We start from the raw sequence: 24,053 nt of genomic DNA, 5'->3' as shown, positions 1-24,053 counted from the left end.
ACTAGCAGTCATTGGTTGATACGTAGACGTTAATGGAGCATCAATGGACCAAACTGTGAAGTCTAAAAATTCGGATGAATGAATTTTTATTCTCTATTGTGACATACAAAAAAAAAATTAGTAGCTCAACCCACTGAAAAGAAGGAAGACTATATTTGCCACCACATCGTTGCCATTTAATGGCATACCACAGATAATTTTTTGCAGTCCACGTGATCACGTCTATGGTACATGCAGCATCGTGATTCTAGCTAAACAAAGTGGCCGTGTGCATTGTGCAAGCGATACTGCGGTAGCCTGCTTATTCAGTGTGGCTTTGTGTAACCAAGCTCTTTCCATCGAGGCATGTTTGAGCAGGCGAACATCGCAGTGTAGAAGTGCATAGTGATAAGACAATTTTTATATCTCGCAGCGTTTATTTTAAGCTCAGAGGAGTGGAACCGCACTGACGTTACTTTGATGAAAACACCTGCAAATTTCTTAGTATGCTCTAGAATTATTACATCGAAAACTCTGTGCTATAGTTAACAGTTAACAGTTAAAAGTTTAACTTAAGTACTTGTCATTGCTAAATAGCAAATTCGGCACATTTAATAAATACTCTGACCTGTTTAAGTTTGACTGTCTACAAGCCTGCACCAGTTGTGAGTCTTCCTGGAGTGCATTTTTGAAGTTGAACAGAAATGTGCAGCTTCAGTGGGTCACTTCTTTTTGTTCATCTTTATGTGTGAGTAGCTGGTGCTAAAAACCAGCTGAAACATATCAAAGAAGAGTTACTGTTATGTTATATTTTTGTGAACTCCATTCCATAGGGCTGCTGGGAGGAAGAGGTGGTGTATAGTGAGAATATTCTGATGTGAATCCAACAGTCACCTTGTACTGCTTGTGTGTCAGGCAGGGCTACTTGTGACCCTGCAGCAGGAAAAAAGAGAAGCATTGTGTATGGGCTATGCTCAAAAGGCTTCTTGACAACGAAAGGAAGGCTACAGGGGTGAAGCATCCGTAACTGTCATTCTGCCAAATAGTTTGCCACACGACGGTGCATCTGGCCATTTGGCACGTTGCTTTCTCCACGGTACTTCCACTCAGGCGCTGGTGCAGCTGACGCCATCTGTGGAAGCTCCTTGTTCTTGGAACTGCCCAGCAAATTCATTGAAATCAAGAAAACTTTTTTTCTTTGGCTTTTAATGTTGAAAGTTGGCAGCTGTGTTAGATATACGCCTTGAATAACAAATACAGTAAAACCTCGTTAATTCGAAATCGCTTAATTCGAACTTCCGGTTAATTTGAAGTGACGGCCGGGTCCCGGCAAAGCCCTGTGTATTTCAATGGGTCAAAACTCCCGATAATTCGAATATGCCGGTATCCACGTCGGTTAATTTGAACTAGGCGCCGATGGCTGGCATTGCTCCTCGCATATAGAAGTCACCTCGTAGCAAATACAATGCGCTGAAAATTTAAAAAAAAAATGCAGAATGATGAGAAAAAAAATAAGCCAGCACGCACGAGGTGAGACGTGAATTTCGTTGCCCGAACCAACCCTCCGGTGCATGCCGTAGCAGGTTTTCGCTGCCGGAGCGTCGAAGCATTGGCTTGTCTATTTTTGGCTGACGCGCGGTCACGCGGGTAGCCACCCTACCGCGGGCGCCGCCTATGCTCCGGCCACGGTGGCTCCGGCGCAAGCCGTTGCAGGTTTCCGCTGCGCCGAGGCGGTCGTGACCATTGGAGACGCACGCGACCATGGAGGAAGAAGTACTCGGGAGAGGCGGTTACGTCACATTTTTTTGAAGCCGCGCTTTTTTTCTGATGGAAATAAACGTTTCAATCAAGCGGGCCTCCCCTCCCCGTTCCCCCGCTTCCCTCTACTTGGGCGCCGTCCCAGCGCGCCTGCCCATGCAGCAGACGACGCCGCTGCGCCCAGCGTTCTATTGGCTGCGCCATCGGCTAAACTCTCCCAGTAGCCCTTGCGAGAACGCGTGACTTCCGGTACCCTTTTATTGTGCAGCTCAGGAAGCGAAGACTCTTTCCTTTCCTTCATCCTGCACGCAGCACCCGGCCCCTCTTGCGCCTAGTCTTTGTTGCCGCGGTGTCTAGCGAAGTTTGTGTTGCGTGATATTCCTCGTTTGTTTGGTGTCTCGCTGGTGACGTCTCCTCGACTGTGGCAATCATGGCAAACCGAGGAGAGTACTCCGCAAAGGATTTGAAGACGAAGGTGGAGATATTACAGGAGGTCGAACGTGGTCTCCTAACAAAGACAGCGATCGCAGAGAAGTTTGCAGTCAAGAAAAGCACGCTGTCCACATACCTCAAGAACAAGGACTCGATCTTCAATGCGTATCAAAAGGAGATGGAGCCCTCGCGGAAACGACTAAGAACATCGGCTCATCCAGAGATGGAGGATGCTGTAATGGCATGGATTAAGGACGTTCGCAGCAGGAACATTCCGCTAAGTGGACCAGTAATTGCCGCAAAGGCAGTGGACTTCGCCAGCCAGATGGGCATAAGTGACTTCAGCGCGTCGGAAGGCTGGTTGTCGCGTTTCAAGGCCCATCACGGACTTACGTTTAAAAGCATTTGTGGAGAGGCAGCCGCAGTCGATAAAGAAACATGTCAAAATTGGATCTCAGGTCAACTAAAGGACTACCTTGCCGATTACTCGCTCAGCGATGTGTTCAATGCAGATGAAACCGCGCTTTATTTTAAGTTGCTGCCGAACAAGACTGTCAGTTACAAAGGCGACACGTGTTCAGGCGGGAAGAGAAGCAAGGAAAGAGTGACGGTGTTGGTGTGCGCAAACGCGACTGGCACGGAACGGTGCCGCTTGCTAGTTATAGGCAAAGCAGCGAAGCCTCGCTGCTTTAAAGGGCTAAAAACTCTCCCTGTTGATTATACTTTCAACAGAAAGTCGTGGATGACGCGAGCAATTTTCACGGATTGGCTGCGCACACTCGACAGGAAGTTCGCGGCACAGAACAGGAATGTTCTGTTGTTCGTCGACAACTGTTCAGCCCATTGCGACATCAGCGGACTGAAGGCGATCAGTCTGGCATTTCTGCTGAAAAACACTACGGCTGTGCTGCAGCCTATGGACCTTGGGGTTATTAAAAACCTCAAAACACTGTACAGGCGCCACCTCCTAGAGCGGATTCTTGTGTGTATGGACAGCGGCAAATCGTACGACGTCAATCTCCTCGGAGCCTGCCACATGCTGGCAACATCGTGGAATGCTGTCAAGGCGGACACAGTCGCGAACTGTTACCGAAAGTGCGGCTTCATTGAAGGCCCAGAAGCCTGCAGCACGGCAGAGCTGGATGCTCAGTGTGATGACTCCGTCGCGCTGCACCCTGCCTACGCTGCTTTATCGGAGGGTGTTGACTTCCAGAGCTTCGTAGACGTTGACAGCGGCGTGGCGACATCGGGGCCGTTAAGCGATGCCGAGATTATTGAAGCGGCCTGCGGTGACCAGATGCCGCACAACTCGGGCGCGGCGAGCACAGCTGACAGCGACGACGAGTCCGACGGAGGCGACGATCCATTGCCACCCCCGAGTGCATGTGAAACAGCGTCAGCACTCGATCTGGCTGCGCGCTACTTCTCCGCCGATGATAATTCGGACGCTGCGTTGGAGCTGTTGGGCAAGTTGCAGACGATGCTTGTCGAGTCACGGCAAAGAAAACGAAAACAAATGCGCATCACCGATTAATTTTCTCTTTGATATGCTTTGCCAATCTGCTGTTAATAAACATGTTTTTGAAGCATAGTGTCATATTTAATCATTAAGCTTGCTGCTTACGCGAATGCATTTTGATGTTAGCTCCAACCGCATAAACAAATTAACTTTATTTCCTTCGACATTCGGGCTCTATGATTTTAATTCGCGCAATCGCCCGCCGCAAATGTGTAGTAGCGCGTAGTAAGAGATAAAGATCTCAGATATGCCTGTTTTAGCTTCGGCCCGTGCTGCCGGGCGTGATGGCCGCTTTTTTTAGCGCCCGCTCGTTAATTCAAACTCCGCTTAATTCGAACAATTTTCTGGTCCCCCTCGAGTTTGAATTAACGAGGTTTTACTGTATTGGCAGTGTGCTATACAATGGGGCTAGATTGTGCTGCATTGGAAGAGAGGGAGTATTTGGGCTCCACATAGCTTCCGATTTGCTGCCAGAAAAAGTTATCGCAAAGTGTAGCTGGTGAATGGCTCTTTTAAGGATATACCATATCTACTCTTGTAACTTATGCACCTTTTCTCTGTAAATTAAGGCTTCAAAAAGGGGCGTACTTAAATTACGTGGAGATTTTGCAAACACTGCCTAAAAGCTCAACAAAGGTCACAACGCTGAATATATGCCGTATTATTATCGCCTATATGTCGACCCCCAACTTGCGCCGCATCGCCTCGCCACTAGCGCCTTTCGCGGCTGCATGCGGCGACGCGGCCGTGCCGCTCTTCCCAAGCCTGCCTTGCGCGTACCTGCATGCATGCTTGTGGTCTGGCAAAGGAAGGAGCGTAAAATGTGTGAATCCGGGTAGGAAATTAGGGGTGTGCAAATTACGGGAGGGCGCAAAATATGCGAATAAATTCAGTATTGTGCACAGACATAGATGGTGTCACATTCCTATACTTTTCCACTTTTTATTAAAATATTCTTAATGTTGTTTCTGGGTGAAAGCATTAGCAGTTTATGCAGGTTAGCTCAGGGCTACCTGGCTGGAGCAAGCAGCATTGCCTTGTCCTAGTGCAATTTTAAATTGGGATATTGGGCTTGTTGGTTGGTGTGTGTGTGCGATTGAGCGGGTGCCGACTGTGGTGGTTGCGGCCTGTGTGGCTCTTGCCAGCAGGCATGCCACGGACGTCATGGAGACTGCGGGCTGGAAGACCATGATCCACCGCCAGCCGCACCTGATTGCCGAGGCCTTCCGGGCGCTCGCCACCCAGCAGATCCCACCCATTGGGCCACCCCGAAAGCGCATCAAGCAGTCCTAGGGCACACCAACACCACCGGTGAGTTTTGACTGCGTTTGCACCACACGGAGTACCACTGACAATGCCTACCTTTGATGGAGATCCCATGATGTGGAAAGTTATGCTTTCAGTCGCAATACGGGTGCTATGTGCAATAAAATGGTAATAGCTGCAGTGGCTGTGATTGGTGAAAATTTTTGTTTAGTACTGATTTTCAACGACTTTCAAGAAAATCATGTGTGTGCTACTGTGCATTTAAAAGCACAATTTGCACACAATGTGCACAAGAAAGCAACTAAAACCAATGAACTGGACACTCATGAAATGCAGAAAAAAATTAAGAGCAATTGCCGCATTAGTTTGCCAGCATAACAGGAGGTTAATGACTGAGTTAATAAGTGTTAGTAGTACGGCTTGTATGAATAGATCTTTAATTGAAGTGAATTCGAAGTTCGACAAGGTAAGTTGTTGGGCGAGTTGGTTCCGACATCCCATGACTACAGCGCAACGAACAGGAGCAGCGCTGTGCTGTGTCCCTGCCTGTGTCCTCCTTCTACGTCCCGTTTGTTGTGCTGTAGTCATGGAGTATGGGTGAATTCAAAGCAATTTTATAGCAATAGTATGAACGTTGATAATGACAGAATTAACATAATTGGTCAGAAAACATTTTGAGGCCACAACAGAATACAATTAATATATGATGAAAACATGAAATGCAGTAAAAGCTTGTTGATACCATTTTAATTAAAATCAGGGTTCTCCCCAGAAAATTTTGAGAGGTGGACATTTGGGGACTGGGGGGGGGGGGGTGTAATAAAGAATAATGACAACACAGCAGACGTCCAAGCACAGTCGCACTATGGAGGAAGCATTTATTTCTGCATATTTTGCATATTACACCTTCAGCCGCTGATTCTTCATCTTGGCCCACTTTTCCACTACTATATTGTATGGGTAGCTGTTGACTTCAGGCCCTTCACATGCGATACGAATCAGACAGTCCAACGACTTCTCTTTCAGGCGATTTCGCAGTTGAGTCTTAATAAGCTTCAAAGCTGAGAAGTCTCTCTCGCAGTCTACTGTGTGTGGTGGGAGCACAAGGTACGACCCAGCTATGTGCGCCATAAGTGGGAACAGCTCTTTCAGTTCATGTGCCACAAAAAGCAAGAAGTCTTCTGCTGGCATCTTTTGCACGTGCTCAGACACAAGCATGAAGTTTGCAAATGCAATCCACTCTGCAAGCATGTCCTGGGCATAGGACTTGCCAAGAGTGGGGCACAGCTTCTCCAGAGCATTGGCAATTTCAATGCCATTGCCACCCACCATCTGTTCGTAGTTGCTGCGGGCAAACACAGTAGAATAACTTGCCAGTATAGGGTGGTCTTGGAACCTGTCATTGATATTTTCTACCAGCTTGTTAATAAATGTTGTTTTGGTGGTCCGCAGCCATTCCTCCGATTCTTCTGTGGCTGTCAGCTGTATGTCATGGCTAACACAAAAGTCATTCACCTTTGTTCGACTGTTGCCCTGTGCTTCCAGGGTCTTTATGCAAGATTCGATGAGATCTTGCACAATGCCCACGTGCAGTGTCGACTTCTGAAGTGCTTTTGAAAGCCTATCAATGGATGGGAGAAGCTCGCACATCATCAGTAGGGTGCTGACAAACTTCACATTCATCACAAACTTGAGCAGTCCTGCTGCCTTGATGTCATTGCGTTCTTCTGCCTCCCTGGACAGGCTGACTATGATGGCCGAGAAATTACTGCGGATGGCTGTGCATGACCCTCCAACGCCTAGCCATCGGGTGGTAGATGGCTCAATGATCTTTCCTCCACCTTGGTGCTCCAGAATTTTTTGTACAGCACTCAGTCCAGCTGTTCGAACTGGGCTGAATGCATAAAAGTTGTACAATTGCTGCAACAGTTCTTTAAACTTGTTGACATATGGAACTGCTTTGGATGCCTGGCATGCTGCTAGGTTGAGCTTGTGTGCCGCACAGTGTATCCCTACAGCTTGAAAGCTCTGGGGTGCTGTTAGAGCGTTTTGCTTGTCAATTAACAACTTCACAGCTCCACCCTTCTTTCCTGTCATAACAGGTGCACCGTCAGTTCCAATTCCGCGAAGGGTGTCAAAGAGCAGGCCCTTCTTGGCCATAAAACCTTCCACGGCACATGCAATGTTGGTAGCATTGAGAGCTAATGCTCTTTCATCATTAACATGTGGTTGGAGGATGTCCAGCACTGGCAGCACATCAATCATGGCCAAGAATTTCACATTTAATTCCCCATTGAACATGTACCTGCAGTGGATGACAAGCTGCTCCAGTGTTGCGCAGTCGGTTGTTTCGTCGAACATAAGTGCATAATGCTCACTCTGCCGAAGTTCGTGTAGGATTTTGTCCTCAATAACATCCGAAAGGCAGGTTACCATCTCCTGAATAGACCTCTGGCTGCAGTACGTGGCGTTCTTTCCGGTTGTTATCTGTGCTTTCACATCAAGCCCAAGCAGCGAGAGCAGACCGAGAAGCGGCTCGAAGTTCGTAGTGTGCGGTATCCTGTGTTTGCACAGGTAATACATAGATGCGAATGCGTGCCTCATAGCATCGCGAGAGACCGGCAACTGCAATTTCTCAAGCGGCGACACTGCTACTTTGCTGTGTGCTTCAAGGGCTATAGCGTCGCGGTGCGACTGGCACGCTACGTGTTTACGAACACTTTCGAGCCGGATCCTTTTGCAAGGCTCTGTGTTCCACACTGGCTTCTCGAAAGGCCTCTTATTATATTTTATGCACAGCTTGCAAAACATCCCACCTTTGATGTTGTCGTAGAAAAGCCAAGGACGGTCAATAATCCAAGATGCGTTGAATACCGATGCGTGCTTGCTGTCTTCGCCAGTATTTGGTACACTGCATGTTGCTTCAACGCTTGATGTTGAACTGCCATCATTATATGTATTTGATTTCTGCCTCTTCGACGTGGGCGATGTCGGGGGCTCAACAACATCCACATCGGTTGCCATTGTCTGTGCATGTTGTTCTTCGGTACCGCCAATAACGTTTTCGGTCACTTTCGGAGAAAAAAACGACAGCACAGACGGCTGTCCAACTTTTCTCTTCGGACCCATCTTCAGCGCACGGCACAACTCCAAATACTTTGTTTGTTTCGTTCACATGTGAACGCTAAGGGCTAAGGACGCCTCGCTAGCGCTAGAACGCACAAAGCCAAGTCCGAATGCGGAGTGGTCAGTGGCGCCGCACTGTGGTGAAAAACGGAACGTTTTGAAAGTGTAAATGCGGAAGACAAATAGGCGCTGTGCTAATGCTAATATTGCATGAAAAGAAAAATGCAGCTGTCCAGAAACATAAACAATAATGAAGTCAAGTAAAAGAAAGCCGCCGTAAGCGTGAGCAGCACGATCGGTATCGGCGCGCGCGAAGGTCACGTACCCGGACGTACCAGCGATCGCGGCTTCGGCCGCTTATCTGTTTTTTCAGCAGCGTCCGCTTCGGCGGGCGCGGTTGTTGCTGCGACGCGCGTCTTTTCTTTTCTTTTTTCTATTTCCTCTTATCTTTTAATTCTTCTCTATCTGCACGCGGCAGCGGTGGTGGCTCGGCTCGAGCCAGTAGGCAGGCCCGTGCAATTTCCTTTTCATCCTTCTCCCAGTCACAACAACAACAACCTGTGCCGCCAGCTGTACAGCCTGCGTCTCTAGTTTGTGAGCGTGTACGAACAGCGCGCTTGTGTCCACTATAGTCCCTAGGGACCGTATGTCCACTAGAATGGACTTGTGGAAGCCGGCGCCTCGCGCTCGTAGCGTCCACATCAACAGAAAGTGGCCCCCGAGTCCCGACTGTAGCAAAATTTAAGCCCGAGAGGTGGGCGGGTGGTTGGAGACGCGGGCGGTCGGACTGAGAGGTGGGGAGAACACTGATTAAAATACGGGGGCAAAACGTATTATCCAGGAAGACGTGTGATCAAAACTATGAAATTAAAAAAAATAACTGTTTAAATAAAGTGCACTTTTGAACTAAAACATCCACTTCATGAAAATGTCGATTAGCTTTTCTTGGCACAAGATCTGCACCACTCCTTTTGTAATGCTCGCTGAGGGAACTTCTGTTAAAAGCCGGGACCTCTTCCGCATAACTTTTGGATGCTTTGGCTCCTTGCATTAGTACAGTGCGAGGAGGACACCGCGACGTCCGAGTGTCACAGCGCTCTTGCTCTGCATGCTGCGTTACCCAGGCCCGGCCTTCTTGTATATAAGCGCTCTTGAACGCTTCACCCCCTAGCCCTTAAGGACTGCGAAGCAGCAACCACATTTCTCCTCCACGTGTCAACGAGTTTTTTTACAGTACACAGCAGAACCAATATGCTAGTACTATATATATACATATGATGTTGACGTTTAAATGGGAGACACTGGTCTTAGACCTATTTTCCTTATTTTTAGTCCAATCCTAATGAAACTGCATCACCTTGCTGGGTGTTTTATACATATTTCAACTATGAAATCACTTTTTATAAATTGTTTAGTTCCCAAGATAATTCATTTTAATTAGTCATTCATTAATAGCTCAGTGCAAAAAAATTGCTCAAAAAACAATTTTCAATTCATGGCTATGTAGTATGGTGAGTAAGGAGTGCAATAATCAAAACCATTTTTCAATTTACCCTCATTAGTAATATTACATCACTTGTAATATCAACATTCAAAGTGTGAAAATAATGCATCAGTAAACTTCGCAAAATTATAAATTTTTGAAGCGTGATTGAGCAATTGTGCTGTGATTATTGCACACCCTGTGCCTTCAGCTTTCCTCAGCAAACAATATGCTATCTTTATCTGTCCTAGGTGTTGAGATATCGACTTACTAAGACAGCCAGATGTCCAAACATTTTCATGCTGTTATATTGTCTGCTCCTGCATAAATTCAGCCCACATGATGATCTGAATTTAATATTACGGTCAAAATACTGATTTCCTGAAGGAAAAAATTGCTGGAGTTTGAGAATAACAGCTGTAGATTCCACAAATGTCATTTCTAGAAATACAATATTTTGGACATTCTAGAAAATAAATATTTAGATATTTTGGACGTTGGTCTATATCATGCCCCATGCATGCAGACTTGCGTGAAAATTTTCTGAACATGTCCTAAAAACTACGAAGGGCTTAACTATCAATATACACTGTATATTGCCACCTATACAGAGACCCACCACCTCGTCTCCCTCGGTGGCCAAAAAAAAAAAAATTGACTCCAAATGTAAGACTCATACCCCCTCCTGCCCCACCCCACGTTATGTAGATCCCCATGGGATGGCATGATGGCGCGTACGGGCTCAAAGCAGCAAAAATGCAACGGTAAAATCTCGGTGGGAGGCAGATGAGATAACGGGCGATAAAACGGCGCCCTAGCCTGCGGCCCGGCTGACTAACAGCAAACCAAGCAGCAAACAGTTGGGTAGTTTCTGATTTGGGCACGTGCTCATTTATTCGTCAGGGAAAGCAACCGCCAGCACGAGCGAACTGGGTAAACACGTGCCCTCGCCACTCGCACCTTTCGAAACCGCACACGGTGACACGGCCGTGTCGATCATCCCAAGCCTGCCTTGCACGCATCCGCGTACATGCTGGTGTTCTGGCATAGCAGAGCGCAAAATATGCGGGTAAAAAGTCTTTAAGAGTTGGGGGGTGAACAAATTATGCGTTGGCACAAATTATGCGTATAAATACAGTAGCTCTCAGGCACAATGCGAAAGCGAGTCTGCTTAAACAAATTTGAATGCACAGGAATTTGAACAGGAATCCGCTGCTTGCAGCAAAAAAACGTGAGACCAATAGAGATAGACTAATAGATTGGTTTATATGGTTTATGGGGGTTTAACATCCCAAAGCGACTCAGGCTATGAGGGACGCAGGAGTAAAGGGCTGCAGAAATTTTGACCACCTGCGGTTCTTTAACGCGCGCTGACATCGCACAGTGCATGGGCGTCTAGAATTTCGTCTCCATCGAAATTCGACCGCTGCGTCTGGGATCGAACGCACATCTTTTGGGTCAGCAGCTGAGCGCCATAGCCATTGAGCCACCACAGCGGCCAGATAGACTAACAGAGATAACAGGCGATAAACGGCACCGTCATGTGCGGCTGGCTGACTATAGCTCCAAATAGAACAGAACAGTTCGGTAGTTCCTTGTTCCGGAATGCGACGCGGCCATGCCAATATTCCCAGTCTTGTCTTGCGCGTACCCCCGCATGCATTCCGGTGATGTGGCGCAGCAGGGAGCGTAAAATATGCGAATAAAAGTGCAGGATGAGGTAGTGCCGACTTATGTTTGGAGTCAAACTTTTTTTTTGCCTAGGGGGGCCGCAAGTTGGCGGTCGAATTTTAATCGGCAATTGAGTATCTTGTATAGTAAACTGACTCGGACCATCAGAAATCTTTACTATAGCAGGGCCTTTATTGTATAAGTAGTTGGTGATGGCATGGTTCTGAGGATGCTCTCTGGTAATTCGTTGGCTATTTACTAAACACGTTTATAAAAGAAACACCTTCCATCCTGCTGTCGTCCCTTTATGTGATAATTATTTATTTGTAGTTATCACAATTCATGTTATCACGTCCTTGATTTTTTTTAGCCTTGTGGGAGTACCGCATTTGCACTTATACAACGGGGCTGCAAATATAAGGCGAATTACAGTCCATATAAAAACCAAACCTTTGCATAAGCATGATGTCTTCTTCCGCAGCCTTAGAGTGATTATAAGTCTCAGCACACAGTCCAGCGCGGCAAAACGGCCCGCTCAGCGACCCGCGCCGCCTTCTTTTTTATAGACGACCCCCCCCACCCCAGCTTTAGAGCTTAGTGGTGAAGCTATCTCAAAGAGCACCATTTTATTGTCTTTGGTATTCATCTGCCTCCAAACGTTGGCCTCGCACGTGCTGTGTTGTCATCATTTTGCAGGAGGTACGTCACCACGGCCAGATGCTCTTTACTATAGCCGTTTCTGTGAAAATATAAAAATGTACAGTCCTCTATGGAAGGCAAAATGAGACTGCAGTTTCACTTTACTATATCAGTTTACTACAGTGGATTCTGCTGTGTACAGTAACTGCTTGTGGATTTCTGTCATAGCATGGCTAAGATAATTGGCGATTCTATTGTAAGCCTATTCTTCTTTGCGTTCTGTCGGCGACTCAAGGAGCCCAATGTCACCTTATCGCCTGTATTGGCCCTTTGACACTAAGGGCGACAAAAATAACTCCACCTGAAGGGTATTACACGATAGCATTAATGGTTGCCTTCAGCAGCCTGGGATCCTCTTTGCATATCACTTCGCAGACACAGACGCTGTTCTTTCTTCCACCATCGCATAATGCTAAACCTTCTCTGAAGAGTACAATGCAATAGCTGAGAGATCCCTCCTGTCCTCCTCTGTTGCCTTCATGCTCTGCCTTCATGCTCATGTATGCGGAATTGGTCGTTCTCTACTTTACATTCATAGATCACTGGCAGTCCTCATACCACTCCTGGTGCAATGTTGCAGCGGTTGAGCAATGCGCCACTGCCCCAGCAGGTGGCTGTTTCAGACATAGCCACCGGTGAGGTTTGTGAGACCCAAGTGCTCCTCTCGCAACCAATCATTAATTTAGCTGCCACCTGCCATGGTTGGCAGTACGCTAATAATCCAGTGGGCAGGTTGTGATGTGACCTAGGTTCATGTGACCTAGGTGGCAGGTGGGCCACCTGCTTTTCCACTCACGTTGCCACTGCCGGCAATTGTGCATTTTCTGCAGAACAAGAGCCTGAACGCTGTCGTGTTAAACTTGAATCGAATAAAAAATATATTGTTAGTATACCTTACTGGCCCACTTCATATATCTGCAGCCATCATGACGCTTTGTACACAATGGTGCACGTACTCATAAAAAGTAAGTATAGATGTCTCTCATTATAAAAAAAAAGGTGAATTGGTTTTTTAAACTGATACACAATCTGCGAAGTTAAGATTTGCCTTTTCATGGAAATTGCAAGCGATATCAAAAAGGACTAATAACAGACAAAAATTCTGACAGACATCTTTGAGTGCTATCTTTTATTTTGGTGTATCTCTAATTATGCAAGAACATTTAATGTGAGTGCACCAATAACTGACAATGCTGTGGCAAAACCTCTGTGAGCATTGTACTATGATACACCGTTCAGAGTTTTAGCAGGCTCCCCTTGTGTTTCACGAAAGACCATTTTTGCTCATTGCTAAAGTATTCCGCTGAAATTTCCACGATATTGACATGATATTGGGAATGGACAATACGGTGGTGTACATGTCTTTTTATTTGGGGCAGGGTTGTTATTTTTAATCCTTTTAGAAATTTAGATGAAAAATTAGCTGTGGTTTAAACTTCGGTTAACCCTGGTGAGAAGCGAAAGCTGTGGTGTATCGAGCAACTAAACGCGGTTTGGTGTCTGTAACGTCTGGCACCAGCGAAACAATAAGGAGCGCCAAGTACGGCGTGCTGAAGGACGACTCAGTACTTGACAGGCAGATCACAGCTAATGTGATCTCAAGGCTGAATCAGCAGATAAAGTTAAAAGGTCAAGTGGCCTCTCAGCTAATCAATTTCATCTCCATCTGCCACTGTGGGCAGATTGTGATGACATCAGTAGGTCACACGACCTGCCATGTGACACCATGTGACACCTGTCACATGATTGCACTGACACTGCCCTCTTGAAAACATAGCGTAGTGAAGTTCAAAAATAGTTAGCCCCGAGATAAATATGCACTTGATGCACTGGGAAGTCTGGAGAGTAAAATGGAGCCGTAACAACAGGAACATCGTGATGGCACAGAATAGTAGTTCTCTGCCTGTGCTGCCTCTGTACAATACATTGCAGGGTACGGTGAACTAGTCTTGTTCCCTAAACTGTTCATGCTTGCTTCACCAGAATGCAAAAAAACTTGCACACAGGCAAGCGTGTGAACAGTGCGTACCTTGTGCACTCACCTTAAAGTGAGTTTTTTTTTAATGAGCGAAATCTACCTTGGCAGAAACTGAGAAAAACGCAGGATTTGTTTATCTGCAGCAACATGTTGAAGGCTGTTTTGTGATATGCTTTGAAATGCTAGTTACTTAGCCCATTTAATTTTGATCATTTTTCAAAGGAAAGATGTTTTGGGCAAACTTGGTTACGTCTGAACTTCACTTCACTCTGTGGATTTGGCTCATTTCGAAAGAAAACTCCTCAAGTGTATTTTTGAGCAGTGTGTTTAACATGTAGCTTTGCACCTGAACTCGTGCATCCATGCCTCGTGAGAGTAAAAGGCGTCGTTCTTGCCAGCTGTAGACTGACTCCCACAGTGTTTCTCTTGCTCTGTTTGCAGTGTTACTGCTGCTGCTAGTGGGCCGACAAGGTTGAGAGACACAGTCCGCCTGGGTGTTCCCCAGGGAGGGGGCGCCACTTGTGTTGGACACCACACTGCATTGGCTAGTCGTCGACAGACATCGCAGAGAAGCCTTCCGCACGGGAGAGAGTTTCTCTTTCTGGCCCCCCGCCCCCTCTCTCTCCCTGCAAAGCAGTCATTTTCCTAGGATCTCCCTGTGGAGCAGAGTCTGCGTGTTTGCTGTGGAGCGTCAACATCGGGCCCCAGCTCAGAGCACTGCCCCTCGTGTGTCGCTGAACCATCACCAAGACAGACGAGCGACAGATGCCGCTAACCTGCAAGCATTTCCCAGTGCCAGGGTGTTCTTCCAAAAAGGCTCTACAGTTGCAGGCTTTGGGACACAACTATGAGGAAAGAGGCTGAGCGAGAGAGAGAGAGAGGCCATTCCTGCCCCTCCTCCCCATTTCTCCTCCCGAAAGGTGTGATGCGAAGGAATTTTCGCCCACCAGTTGCCGGAGCCAGTGCTTCCCCTTCGCTCCCTGGACAAGGCACCAATGTGTGCTGTGTTGAAGGCAGAGACGGGTGATGAGTGGACACCTCACTAGCATCACTTGTGTTGACGTGCGTCTGTGTGGGTGTGCGCGTGTGAAATCTCACGTGTGTGTTGTTGACAGAACTGAGGTCTCGTACGAGGCAAGTGAGAGTGGAAGACTTTTATCCGCACAGTGCGCGATTGCAGGCACCTTGTCTTTTGGCAGAGCTCCCGGCATTCGCGTGTAAGGAAAGGAAAACTCCCAACACACCAAAACTAGGAAGAAAAAAAAAAACTTGTGAAGAAAGGACCTTTGCCTATTTCTCACGCATGAGACCACTCCTGTACTTTTTCTTTGTCTGTTCTTTGTGTGTGCGCGTGCACGTTTTACATTTCATGCGTTCCTCCTGCAATTGTCACAAAGCAAAGTGTTGTTGTGAGGAAAAGATAATTTATGCAAACACATGAGCTAGTGGTGGGTGGCCTCTCTTGAGCTTATGTGAAAGAAGTCCTCAAGCATTCTTGCAGTTTTTTTTCTTCTGTTGGTTCCTACAAGAGGACGTGTCAAGGATGTAGATGCCTGTGAGGATACATTTCGTACAGATGATCATCACTGTTGAAATCCACTTGGTGGTTCGTAGAGGGACAGCTCATTCCAATCTTGCGCTTGGGTGCCACACTCATGAAAAACTAGCTCGGGCATCCAGAGGTCCATGAAAATGAAACCTCATCGAATAGTGAACAAACTTACATTTCGGGATGTACTTAGAAACCTAATGCATAAGTTAGCGTGTTGATTGCTCTGCTAGTTATCGCAGACCCATGACATCGTTGCCAAACTTTGCTGTGACTCTTGTGGCTCCAAAATTTCACCAGAGGGTAGAAAAAGTTTGAATTATTATTGAGGCCTTGCAAGGTGCATGTGAAAGCAAGTCAGTGTGAAAATGTAGCAAGACGAGGATTATTGTGAGCGACGGAGGCAAGGTCTATCTTATTCCTAGTGTCAGAAGGTGCGAGTTTGTTGCGGAGTTTTTCGGTTGCAAAAAGGATTCCTGGTTCCACCCACCACCTCATGATAGTCAATCCTGTACATAGCAAATGAATTTTTGTGTTTATCTGTGAACTTGCCAATCACCGATGAACGGACAAAACGGGGTTTGTTCATTTATCCTACACCAATGGCTGCCACAGAAATGTGTGAAACGGTCGTGTTCCACTGTGTGAAGACAAACCTGAAGAAACCTACACCAAAGCTTAGCACCCTCTTCTCCACATGTGTGCATAGGAAGTCTTTTGCAAGTGTACACAAAACAAGCATTTAATGAACTGCGCAGCAGCATAGCATTGGAGCATGTGTGTGTATGTGCTTGAACATTTCTTTTTTTTTTAGCTTTTAGGATATTTCATTTTGGTTTCACAGATCCAAGACGTGGTTGTAGTACTCATCATAAGTTAAGATGAATGTTTCGCACAATTAGTGGTGTTGCCGCACATATTTTTTTTTATCAATCACCCTGTTAATAAAACAAATGCAAACCCTTATTCTGTCTCAAATGTTGTTTTTTCCTTCTGCATTCACAGTGCAATGGCTAAAGGGGGGCACGGCAATTAAAACTATTTTCTTTATTTATGCTTGAAATCTAACCAAAGTTGGCACACACATGCAACTTTCTTGTGCTGATTTTAAGACTTGTTTTATTTTAAGCTAGTTGATATACTTGAGATTTTTTAAAACCACCCTCATAAACCCAACCCAGGTGCTTAAATTGAGAAGGAAGTGCACAAGTTTTTTTTATGTTCACAAAGTCCTGTCCATGTGGCTGATCGATCTAGTTGGTAATTCAGGACAGCTAGGAATAAAGCGCAAATTTTAGACAAGGACAAGAAAAAGACAGGACATCTGTCTAGTAGTTTCTTCGTCCTTGTCTAAAAGTTCCTTTGTGTTGTATTCCAGCCACTGAGCCTTGTGTGCAATAAACCTCTTATTCATTTTGTACATGCCCAGTACTTGTGGAAATATTAAATTCCATCATGCATATTTGAATTAGGGGTATGCGAATATTCGAATACGAGTCGAATATATTTGATATTCGGTTCATACTCGCATTCGAGAAATTGATATTCGAAAATTCCCGAATACTCGCCAGTGATCGCATACTGCGCAGACTTTAAATTCAACCATGGCAAAACCACAATGCCTGGGCAAATTAGCCGATGATCGACTTAAAAATTCCAGGAAAACAATACAGAGGTCCTATTCCCTTCCTTCACCGCCGTTTATCACGCGGACCGTTCGCATTCCGACGCCGCTAGGCTTGACCTCGTGTGAAATTCCGCAAGTGGACTTTCCTGCACATCTGCGAACAAGATGGCCGACAGCCCGCTTAGAACAAGCGCAAAGCGAAATCGCGCTTTTTTTAATCCTTCCTTAATACGTTACATATTTAATGCCCACATCCAAAGAATGCGTCCTGTGGCCTTCATAACTCTCGGAGCGTGACCTCTGCCATCCAGTTTTATAAACTGCACTATGCGGGAAAGCCTACTCGCGGAATCTCGCGGGAGCCTCCTGAAGGGGCGCGTCGAGTTGTCACAATAGGGCAAGCAATCCTGCAAAAATCCCGCCTATTGCATGGTGCATTGTAGCACACCTCTTTCGTGGATGTAACGACAAGTGTGACAACGATCGGAAGGCCCCTGTCGCTATGTCAAAAAATGGCCTGGCCGCATAGTTTCGGTTTCTGAGCTTCGCCGCTCCCACGCGGCAACTGTTAGGCTTGCACATTCGCCGGTAGTCCAATCCCAGCTCCGCGCGGCTTTTGGACGCCGATCGACTGGCGCGTCGCAGGTTATTTTTCCTTTTTAGAAACAGTCATGCCGTTCCGACGCCAGTGCGTGTTCCCAGGCTCCTTGCTTCCATTTGTGTTGTTCTTGCAGCACTCAAAAATGGGCGGCTCGTCACTGGCTTACAGGTGTTAGCGCGATGGAGCTGCCTCATAAGGCTTTACTGCATCTTTGCATTTTCGGCAGAGAGAGAGAGAGAAATAACATTTATTAGCACACGTCAAAAGGATGATGGGTATCCGAGGCACCGCTCGGTCCCAGCCATGTCCTCCCCCTCAGCCGTCGACCGGGATCTCTTGGATCTCAGCAGAGGCAAGGGCGAGACGGATGACTTCACGTTGTTTAGTGTCGTCCTCGTTGTGAAGCAGTGCCTCCCAGGACTCATCTGTTCTGTCAAGTTGTCCAAAGCTCGGACATGTCCATACCATATGGATCATGTCCGCTATGCCGTCGCAACGTTTGCACCTGGGGCTGAAAATCTCAGGGTGCCACTTGTTATAAAGCTGAGGGTTAGGGAATACTCTGGTTTGGAGCTTGCGCCACACAACCTCTTCGTTTTTGGTTAGCTGCTTACTTGCTTTTGGAAGTACCGCTCGGCCTAATTTGTAATGGTTTAGGATTTCCTGATACGTGTTAAGGTCGTCATCGAACTGTAGGAGCTCCTCATCGCGCGAGGGGGACGGGGTTGTGCACAAGACTCCACTGGGATCCCGGAAAGTAGCTAATCCTCGGGTCAGTGCGTGCGCTTTCTCGTTTCCCCTCAACCCTTGGTGCGCGGGTGTCCAAATGAGTGCTACCAGTTCTGCCGGTGGTGGACTGCCGGCCAACACTCGTGCTGCTGTAGCTGAAATGCAGCATGCGTCAAAGTTTCTAATCGCTGATTTTGATTAACTCACGATAATTTGAACCTGTTGTTGAGTTAGAGCCAGCGCAATGGCCAACTCTTCTGCCTCCGTTACTATTGAGTGTCTGGTGCTGCAGCACGCTACCGGGCCTCCGTTTTCTCTAGTGGCTACCGAAATGTGCCCCGAACTGTTTGTGCATTGTGCGGCATCCGTATACAAGACATCCTGTCTGCCCTGAAAGCGGGCTTGCAACGCTATTGCTCTTTCCTTCCTCCGGCTCTCATGGTAGATGGGATGCATGTTTTTGGGCAGTGGGGGTATCTTTAATTTGTCCCTAACCTGTCTAGGAACCGGGTCCGTACGTCTCGAGCACGCTCGAGGCTCGTGCCCCAGCTTCTCCAGAATGCTGCGACCAGTACGACTGCGCAAAAGTCTCTGATACTGCGAGGTCCTTGCAGCCTCAATGAGCTCTTCGAGGGTATTCGAAACCCCTAGACTCAAAATCGTTTGTTGGCGCACAGGGTGGTAAACCTAGTGCTGTTTTTATCCCTTTACGGATTAAAACATCCAGTTTGTCCTTTTCCGCCTGGTAAAGCCGCAAGTAAGGTGCCACGTAGACTATCCTGCTGATTATAAAAGATTGCACTAGCCTAAGGAGGTTAGCTTCTTTCATACCTGCATGTTTGTTAGCGATTCGTTTTAGGAGTCGGCAAGTTTGACTGGTGCTAGCCTCTAGTCTCTGAATCGTTTCCGAGTTCCTGCCGTTCGGCAGGGTTTTTTTTCCGGGGGGGCGTGGGAATTTTTTGCTTGTTTATCATTTTCTGAATTTTTTTTTGTAGTGGACAGATAATCGACATTCGAAGCCATCTTTTCTTCATATTCATATGCGATTAATATTCGAAAATTTCAATATTTGCACACCCCTAATTTAAATGAAAGTGTTTCTTAGTAAAATAACATGAAAAAAAATTGGACATGTATATGGAGAAATCCAGAGTGTTACTTAAAATTCAGGACAGCTAGGAATACAACAAAGCGCAACTTTTAGACAAGGACTAAAAAAAGGACAGGACATCTGTCTAGTATTTTTTTCATCCTTGTCTAAAAGTTCCTTTGTGTTGTATTCCAGCCACAGAGCCTTGTGTGCAATAAACCTCTTATTCATTTTTTACATGCCCAGTACTTATGGAAATATAAAACTCCGTCATGTATATTTAAATGAAAGCGTTTCTTAGCAAATAACATTAAAAAAACATTGGACATGTGTGTGGAGAAATCCAGTTACTGCAGTTCTTAGTTGTCTCGAGATTCATGCATAACAACCAACCATTCTACTGTCATTAGTTCCGAAATGCCGAGAGGGATGAGTGATCTGCAGAAACAAATGAACATCTTGGAATGCAGCGGTATTCATCAGACGTCGCTGCAGGCACAGTCGCTCTCCCTGAGGCCACAGGGTTTAGAAGTAACAACGGTCATGTGAATGAATTTCAGTAGAAGTTGGCAAAAAGCAATTGCAAGATTGGCGGCTCAAAAGCAAGGCGGTGACTTAAGGTTACAAGTTAAGTATTAGAAATTGCATTTAAAAAATGCTGAATATATACATATCAGCATTAAGTTTGATGAATTGCTTAAAGAAATATAAGAAAAAGCCAGGCATTTTAAAAGGGACAATCCCAATTTCCATCCATCAAGCAGGAGGTGGCCGTGGGTATCGTTTGCAACGTCAATAGCTGCGGTGCATGGTTTGCTGTCATTTGCTTACCATGGTGTTTGAGAACTGCTTTTTCATTTCTGTCTAGTTTGGATGACTGTGTTAATGAGCAAATGTAGCACACGCAGCAGGGTGTCTGGACACCATGAGAAGCTTGTGTGATCTGGAGAAATGCCCCGCAGATCAAGTACCTATTAGGGTATGTCCGGCTTCACAGGACGCATTTAACGTGGCGTTTTAAAAATGTAGCTTCAAACTGACGCAGCATACTGTGTCACACTCTTCTTCAAAGTATTCGCCAGCTATTAAATGAACAGCCACCTCAATGGGTACTGTGTGAAACGAGAATATTTCAGAATGTTTCACTTACATGTGACACCCACGCCGCACACATATTATGGTGTTTTAAAAATACATAGCTCTTAAGGTGGATTGTTGAGCTAGTTGGTGCATGATCGAATAAATGGCAGCGGAAAGTAAACGAAGACATCGAAGAAACACACAAACGAGGACGATGCTGCTCTTGAAATGATCCTTCATTCTTTCATGTTCAGTTATAAGATGTACTTGGCCTTCCTTGCCGAAGGTATATCATAAGTGCACTGCGAAATCGGAAAACTGCTACACGTATTCTTCCTGGCCATAACCCCAGCTTTTACCCCCAGCCCAATATGGCGTCCGCCAGCGCCCCGTGTTTACTGGAGGTAACTATGCTGATCGCAGTGCCTTGATGTCCTACAGTTTTATGCTCCCCAGTTGTCTTAAAGCAAATTGCATGATCAGACTTGGGTAGAATGGAAATACAAAGACACACCATTTAGACAACAGATCTCTCCCCAGGCAGTGTTGCAGTTGAGGCATATTAATGAAATTCAGGTACCAGCACCATTTCAGTGCATTACTGTGCCATACATGGTGTCATTGCATATTGTGCAATGAAGCCATATGATTTCTAAACATACCTACACATTTATCCTAGAAAATGGCTATAGCTCGCATTCTAAACAAGTAACTAGAGATACTGCATGCTTAGCTAAGATGATTAAAATTCGGCGCCTAATTTTGTGCGGTGGAAAGTTTTAAATTCTGCGAACAGAGAACAAAGAATCTGAAATTCCGTGGGAGAGATCAAATAATAGATTTAGAATGCAGCTCGTGTTGTATGTGGAATCAAGGTATTGCAATCCAGGACGTCTTACAAGGTGCTGCGTTGCAAACAACTACCAGTACAGTCTAGATCCTGTCCGGCAACAGCGATCAGTTCAGAGCATGCAGGAGCATTGGAGCGTTCAGCGCTTGTCGTCTTTTCCTTAAGTGCTAGCCGCTGAAGGTTCCGAAGCTGAAGGCCTGTCTTACAGTATGAATACAGCGGGAATTCTTTTCTACCAAGCTCTTTAAGGAAGCTGAAACAACTTTCACCGCTAGGCTTTACAGCCGTTAAGCAAACCCACCTGTTTAGGAACCTTGGAGCAAAGCACGCGGCGTGCAAATGCAAAGCAGGAAGTGGTTATGGATCTAGAAAGACGGCAGTGCAGATCGCTGAGGAAGAGACTGCACTGAAGGAGTTCAGTGAAGTCCGCAAAGCTAAGTAGAGCGAACAGGCACAGGACTGGGCGGCTCGAAAAAATGAGTAGTAGTTGCACGGCTGTGACGGCAGCTTGAAAAACCGAGTAGCGGCTGCACAGCGGTGACGGCAGCTGCTGCTGCGTCTGAGGTTGTGTGCTTTAATGTAGCGGAGGCTCGGTTTCGCTCGACTGTGGCGCACATCTGATCCGTTGCCTCTGAAGTAACACCGATGTATCCACTGCTTCCGTATTTTACTATGCTGTCTGCGTTCCTTTGGGGGGCCTTAGGCTATGGTGGTTCTGAACAGTTTGCAATTGCATAACTGTAATAATAATTCTTTTAAAACCCTCCCATGTTTTCAAACCTCCTGATCTCATTCATCACCATCATCATCAGCCTGACTGCGCCCACTGCAGGGCAAAGGCCCCTCCCATGTCTCTGCAATTAGCCCTGTGCTTTGCCAGCTGCAGCCACCATATCCCTGCAAAATTCTTAACCTCATCCACCCACCGAACTTTCTGCCACCCCTTGCTACGTTTGCCTTCTCATGGAATCCACTCCATTACCCCTAAGGACCAGAAGTTATTAGCCTTCGCATTAAATGCCCTGCCCAAGTCCATTTCTTCCTCTTGATTTTGATTGGTATGTCATTACCCGTGTTTGTTCCCTCAGCAACACTGCCGTCTTCCCGTCTCTTAACGTTACATCTATCATTTTTGTTTCCATAGCTTGCTGCGCTGTCCTTAAATTAAGCTGAACCCTTTTCGTTAGCCTCCATGTTTCTGCCCCATAGGTGAGTACAGGTAAGATACAGCTGTTGTATACTTTTCTCTTGAGGGATAACGGTAAACTGCAATTCATGATCCGAGAGAACCTGACAAAAGCGGTTCACCCCATTGTCATTTTATAGTTATTTCATTTTCGTGATCCGAATCTGCGCTAAGTAGATGTATTCCTTTACCACTTCCAGCACCTCGCTGCCAATTGTGAACTGCTGTTCCCTTGTTGGACTGTTGAACATTACTTTGGTTTTCTGCGTGTTAATTTTTAGACTCATCGTTCTGCTATGTCGGCCTAACTATTGATCATGATTTGCACTTCATATCCTGAGCGACTCAGCAAGGCAATATAATCAGCGAATTGCAGATTACTTAGGTATCTCCATTAACTCTTATCCCCAACTGTTCCCAATCCAGGCCTCGGAATACCTCCTGTAAACAGGCGGTGAATAGCATTGGCGAGATCGTGTCTCCCTGCCTGATGCCCTTCTTTGGAATTTTATTGCCGACTTTATGGAGGACTATAGTAGCTGTGCTGTTGTTATAGATATCTTCCAGTATCTTCACATAACACTCTTCTACACCCCGATTCCACAATGCCTGCATGACTGCTGAGGTTTCCACTGAGTCAAATGCTTTCTCATAAGCAATGAAGGCTATTATAGGGGTTGGTTATAATCTGCACATTTTTCTATCACCTGATTGATAGTTTGAATGTGGTCTATTGCCGAGTATTCTTAACAAAAGCTTGCCTGGTCAATTTTTTGATTGAATTCTAAGGTTGTCCTGATTGTATTAGCGATTACCTTAGGAAATACCTTGTCGGCAACGGACAGTAAGCTGACCGGCCTGTAATTTTTCAAGTTCTTGGCGTCTCCTTTCTTATAAATTTAGATAATGTTTGCATTCTTCCAAGCTTCTGGTACAGTCGAGGTCATAAGGCATGGCGTATACAGAGTGGCTAGTTTTTCTAGCACAATTTCCCCTCCGTCTTTCAACAGACCTGCTGTTACCTGATCCTCCCCAGCTGCTTTCCCCCTTTGCATTACTCCTAAGGCTTTCTTTCCTTCCTTTTTCGTCCCGTTTTTTTGCTTTACTGCCTCTCTCATTAACATTCTGATAACAATGGCTACTGTATAGCTTTCTGTACAACTCTTCAGCCACTTTAACTATCGTATACAAGTTGCTAATGACATTGCCTTCTTTGTCTCTTAATGCACGCATCTGGTTTTTACCTATGCCCAATTTTCTCTTCACTGCTTTTAGGCTACCTCCGTTCTTTAAAGCATGCATGATTCTCTCCATGTTAAACTTCCTTATGTCGGCTACCTCGTGCTTATTTATTAACTTTGATAGTGCTCGTTACATTCTTGTTATCTCATTATATTCCTGCAAATACAATAAAAGTCATCGTCCTATCA

General features: G+C 46.1%; 2 protein-coding genes across 10 annotated transcripts in view; one reads left to right on the top strand and one right to left on the bottom strand.

Annotated features, from left to right (window-relative positions):
• rdx (BTB/POZ and MATH domain-containing protein rdx) overlaps nucleotides 1–16,426 on the top strand; it is a 261,129-nt gene extending 244,703 nt beyond the window's left edge. For 7 of the 9 annotated variants that reach the window (XM_077627967.1, XM_077627966.1, XM_077627968.1 and 4 more), the window contains 2 exons: nucleotides 4,834–4,999; nucleotides 14,353–16,426. In XM_077627967.1, coding sequence (XP_077484093.1) covers nucleotides 4,834–4,981 — 148 coding nt within the window. In that variant the 3' untranslated portion in view covers nucleotides 4,982–4,999; nucleotides 14,353–16,426. The remainder of the gene's footprint in view (nucleotides 1–4,833; nucleotides 5,000–14,352) is intronic. The other 2 variants (XM_077627971.1, XM_077627963.1) reach the window with 1 other exon arrangement.
• Nucleotides 5,006–14,342, bottom strand: LOC144094078 (zinc finger protein 862-like). Its single transcript, XM_077627960.1, has one exon. The coding sequence runs from the start codon at nucleotides 8,081–8,083 to the stop codon at nucleotides 5,855–5,857; it is 2,229 nt and encodes a 742-aa protein (XP_077484086.1). The 5' UTR covers nucleotides 8,084–14,342; the 3' UTR covers nucleotides 5,006–5,854.
• Nucleotides 16,427–24,053: the final 7,627 nt, after the last annotated feature.

Source organism: Amblyomma americanum, chromosome 6, assembly GCF_052857255.1.
Source record: "Amblyomma americanum isolate KBUSLIRL-KWMA chromosome 6, ASM5285725v1, whole genome shotgun sequence".
Lineage (NCBI taxonomy): Eukaryota > Metazoa > Arthropoda > Arachnida > Ixodida > Ixodidae > Amblyomma > Amblyomma americanum.
Note: the sequence above shows the minus strand (reverse complement) of the source record. Positions and strands in the feature narration are given on the sequence as shown.

Excerpts from the sequence above, each read along its gene's own strand:
- LOC144094078 (XM_077627960.1), bottom strand. The coding sequence starts at position 8,083 with ATGGGTCCGAAGAGAAAAGTTGGACAGCCGTCTGTGCTGTCGTTTTTT.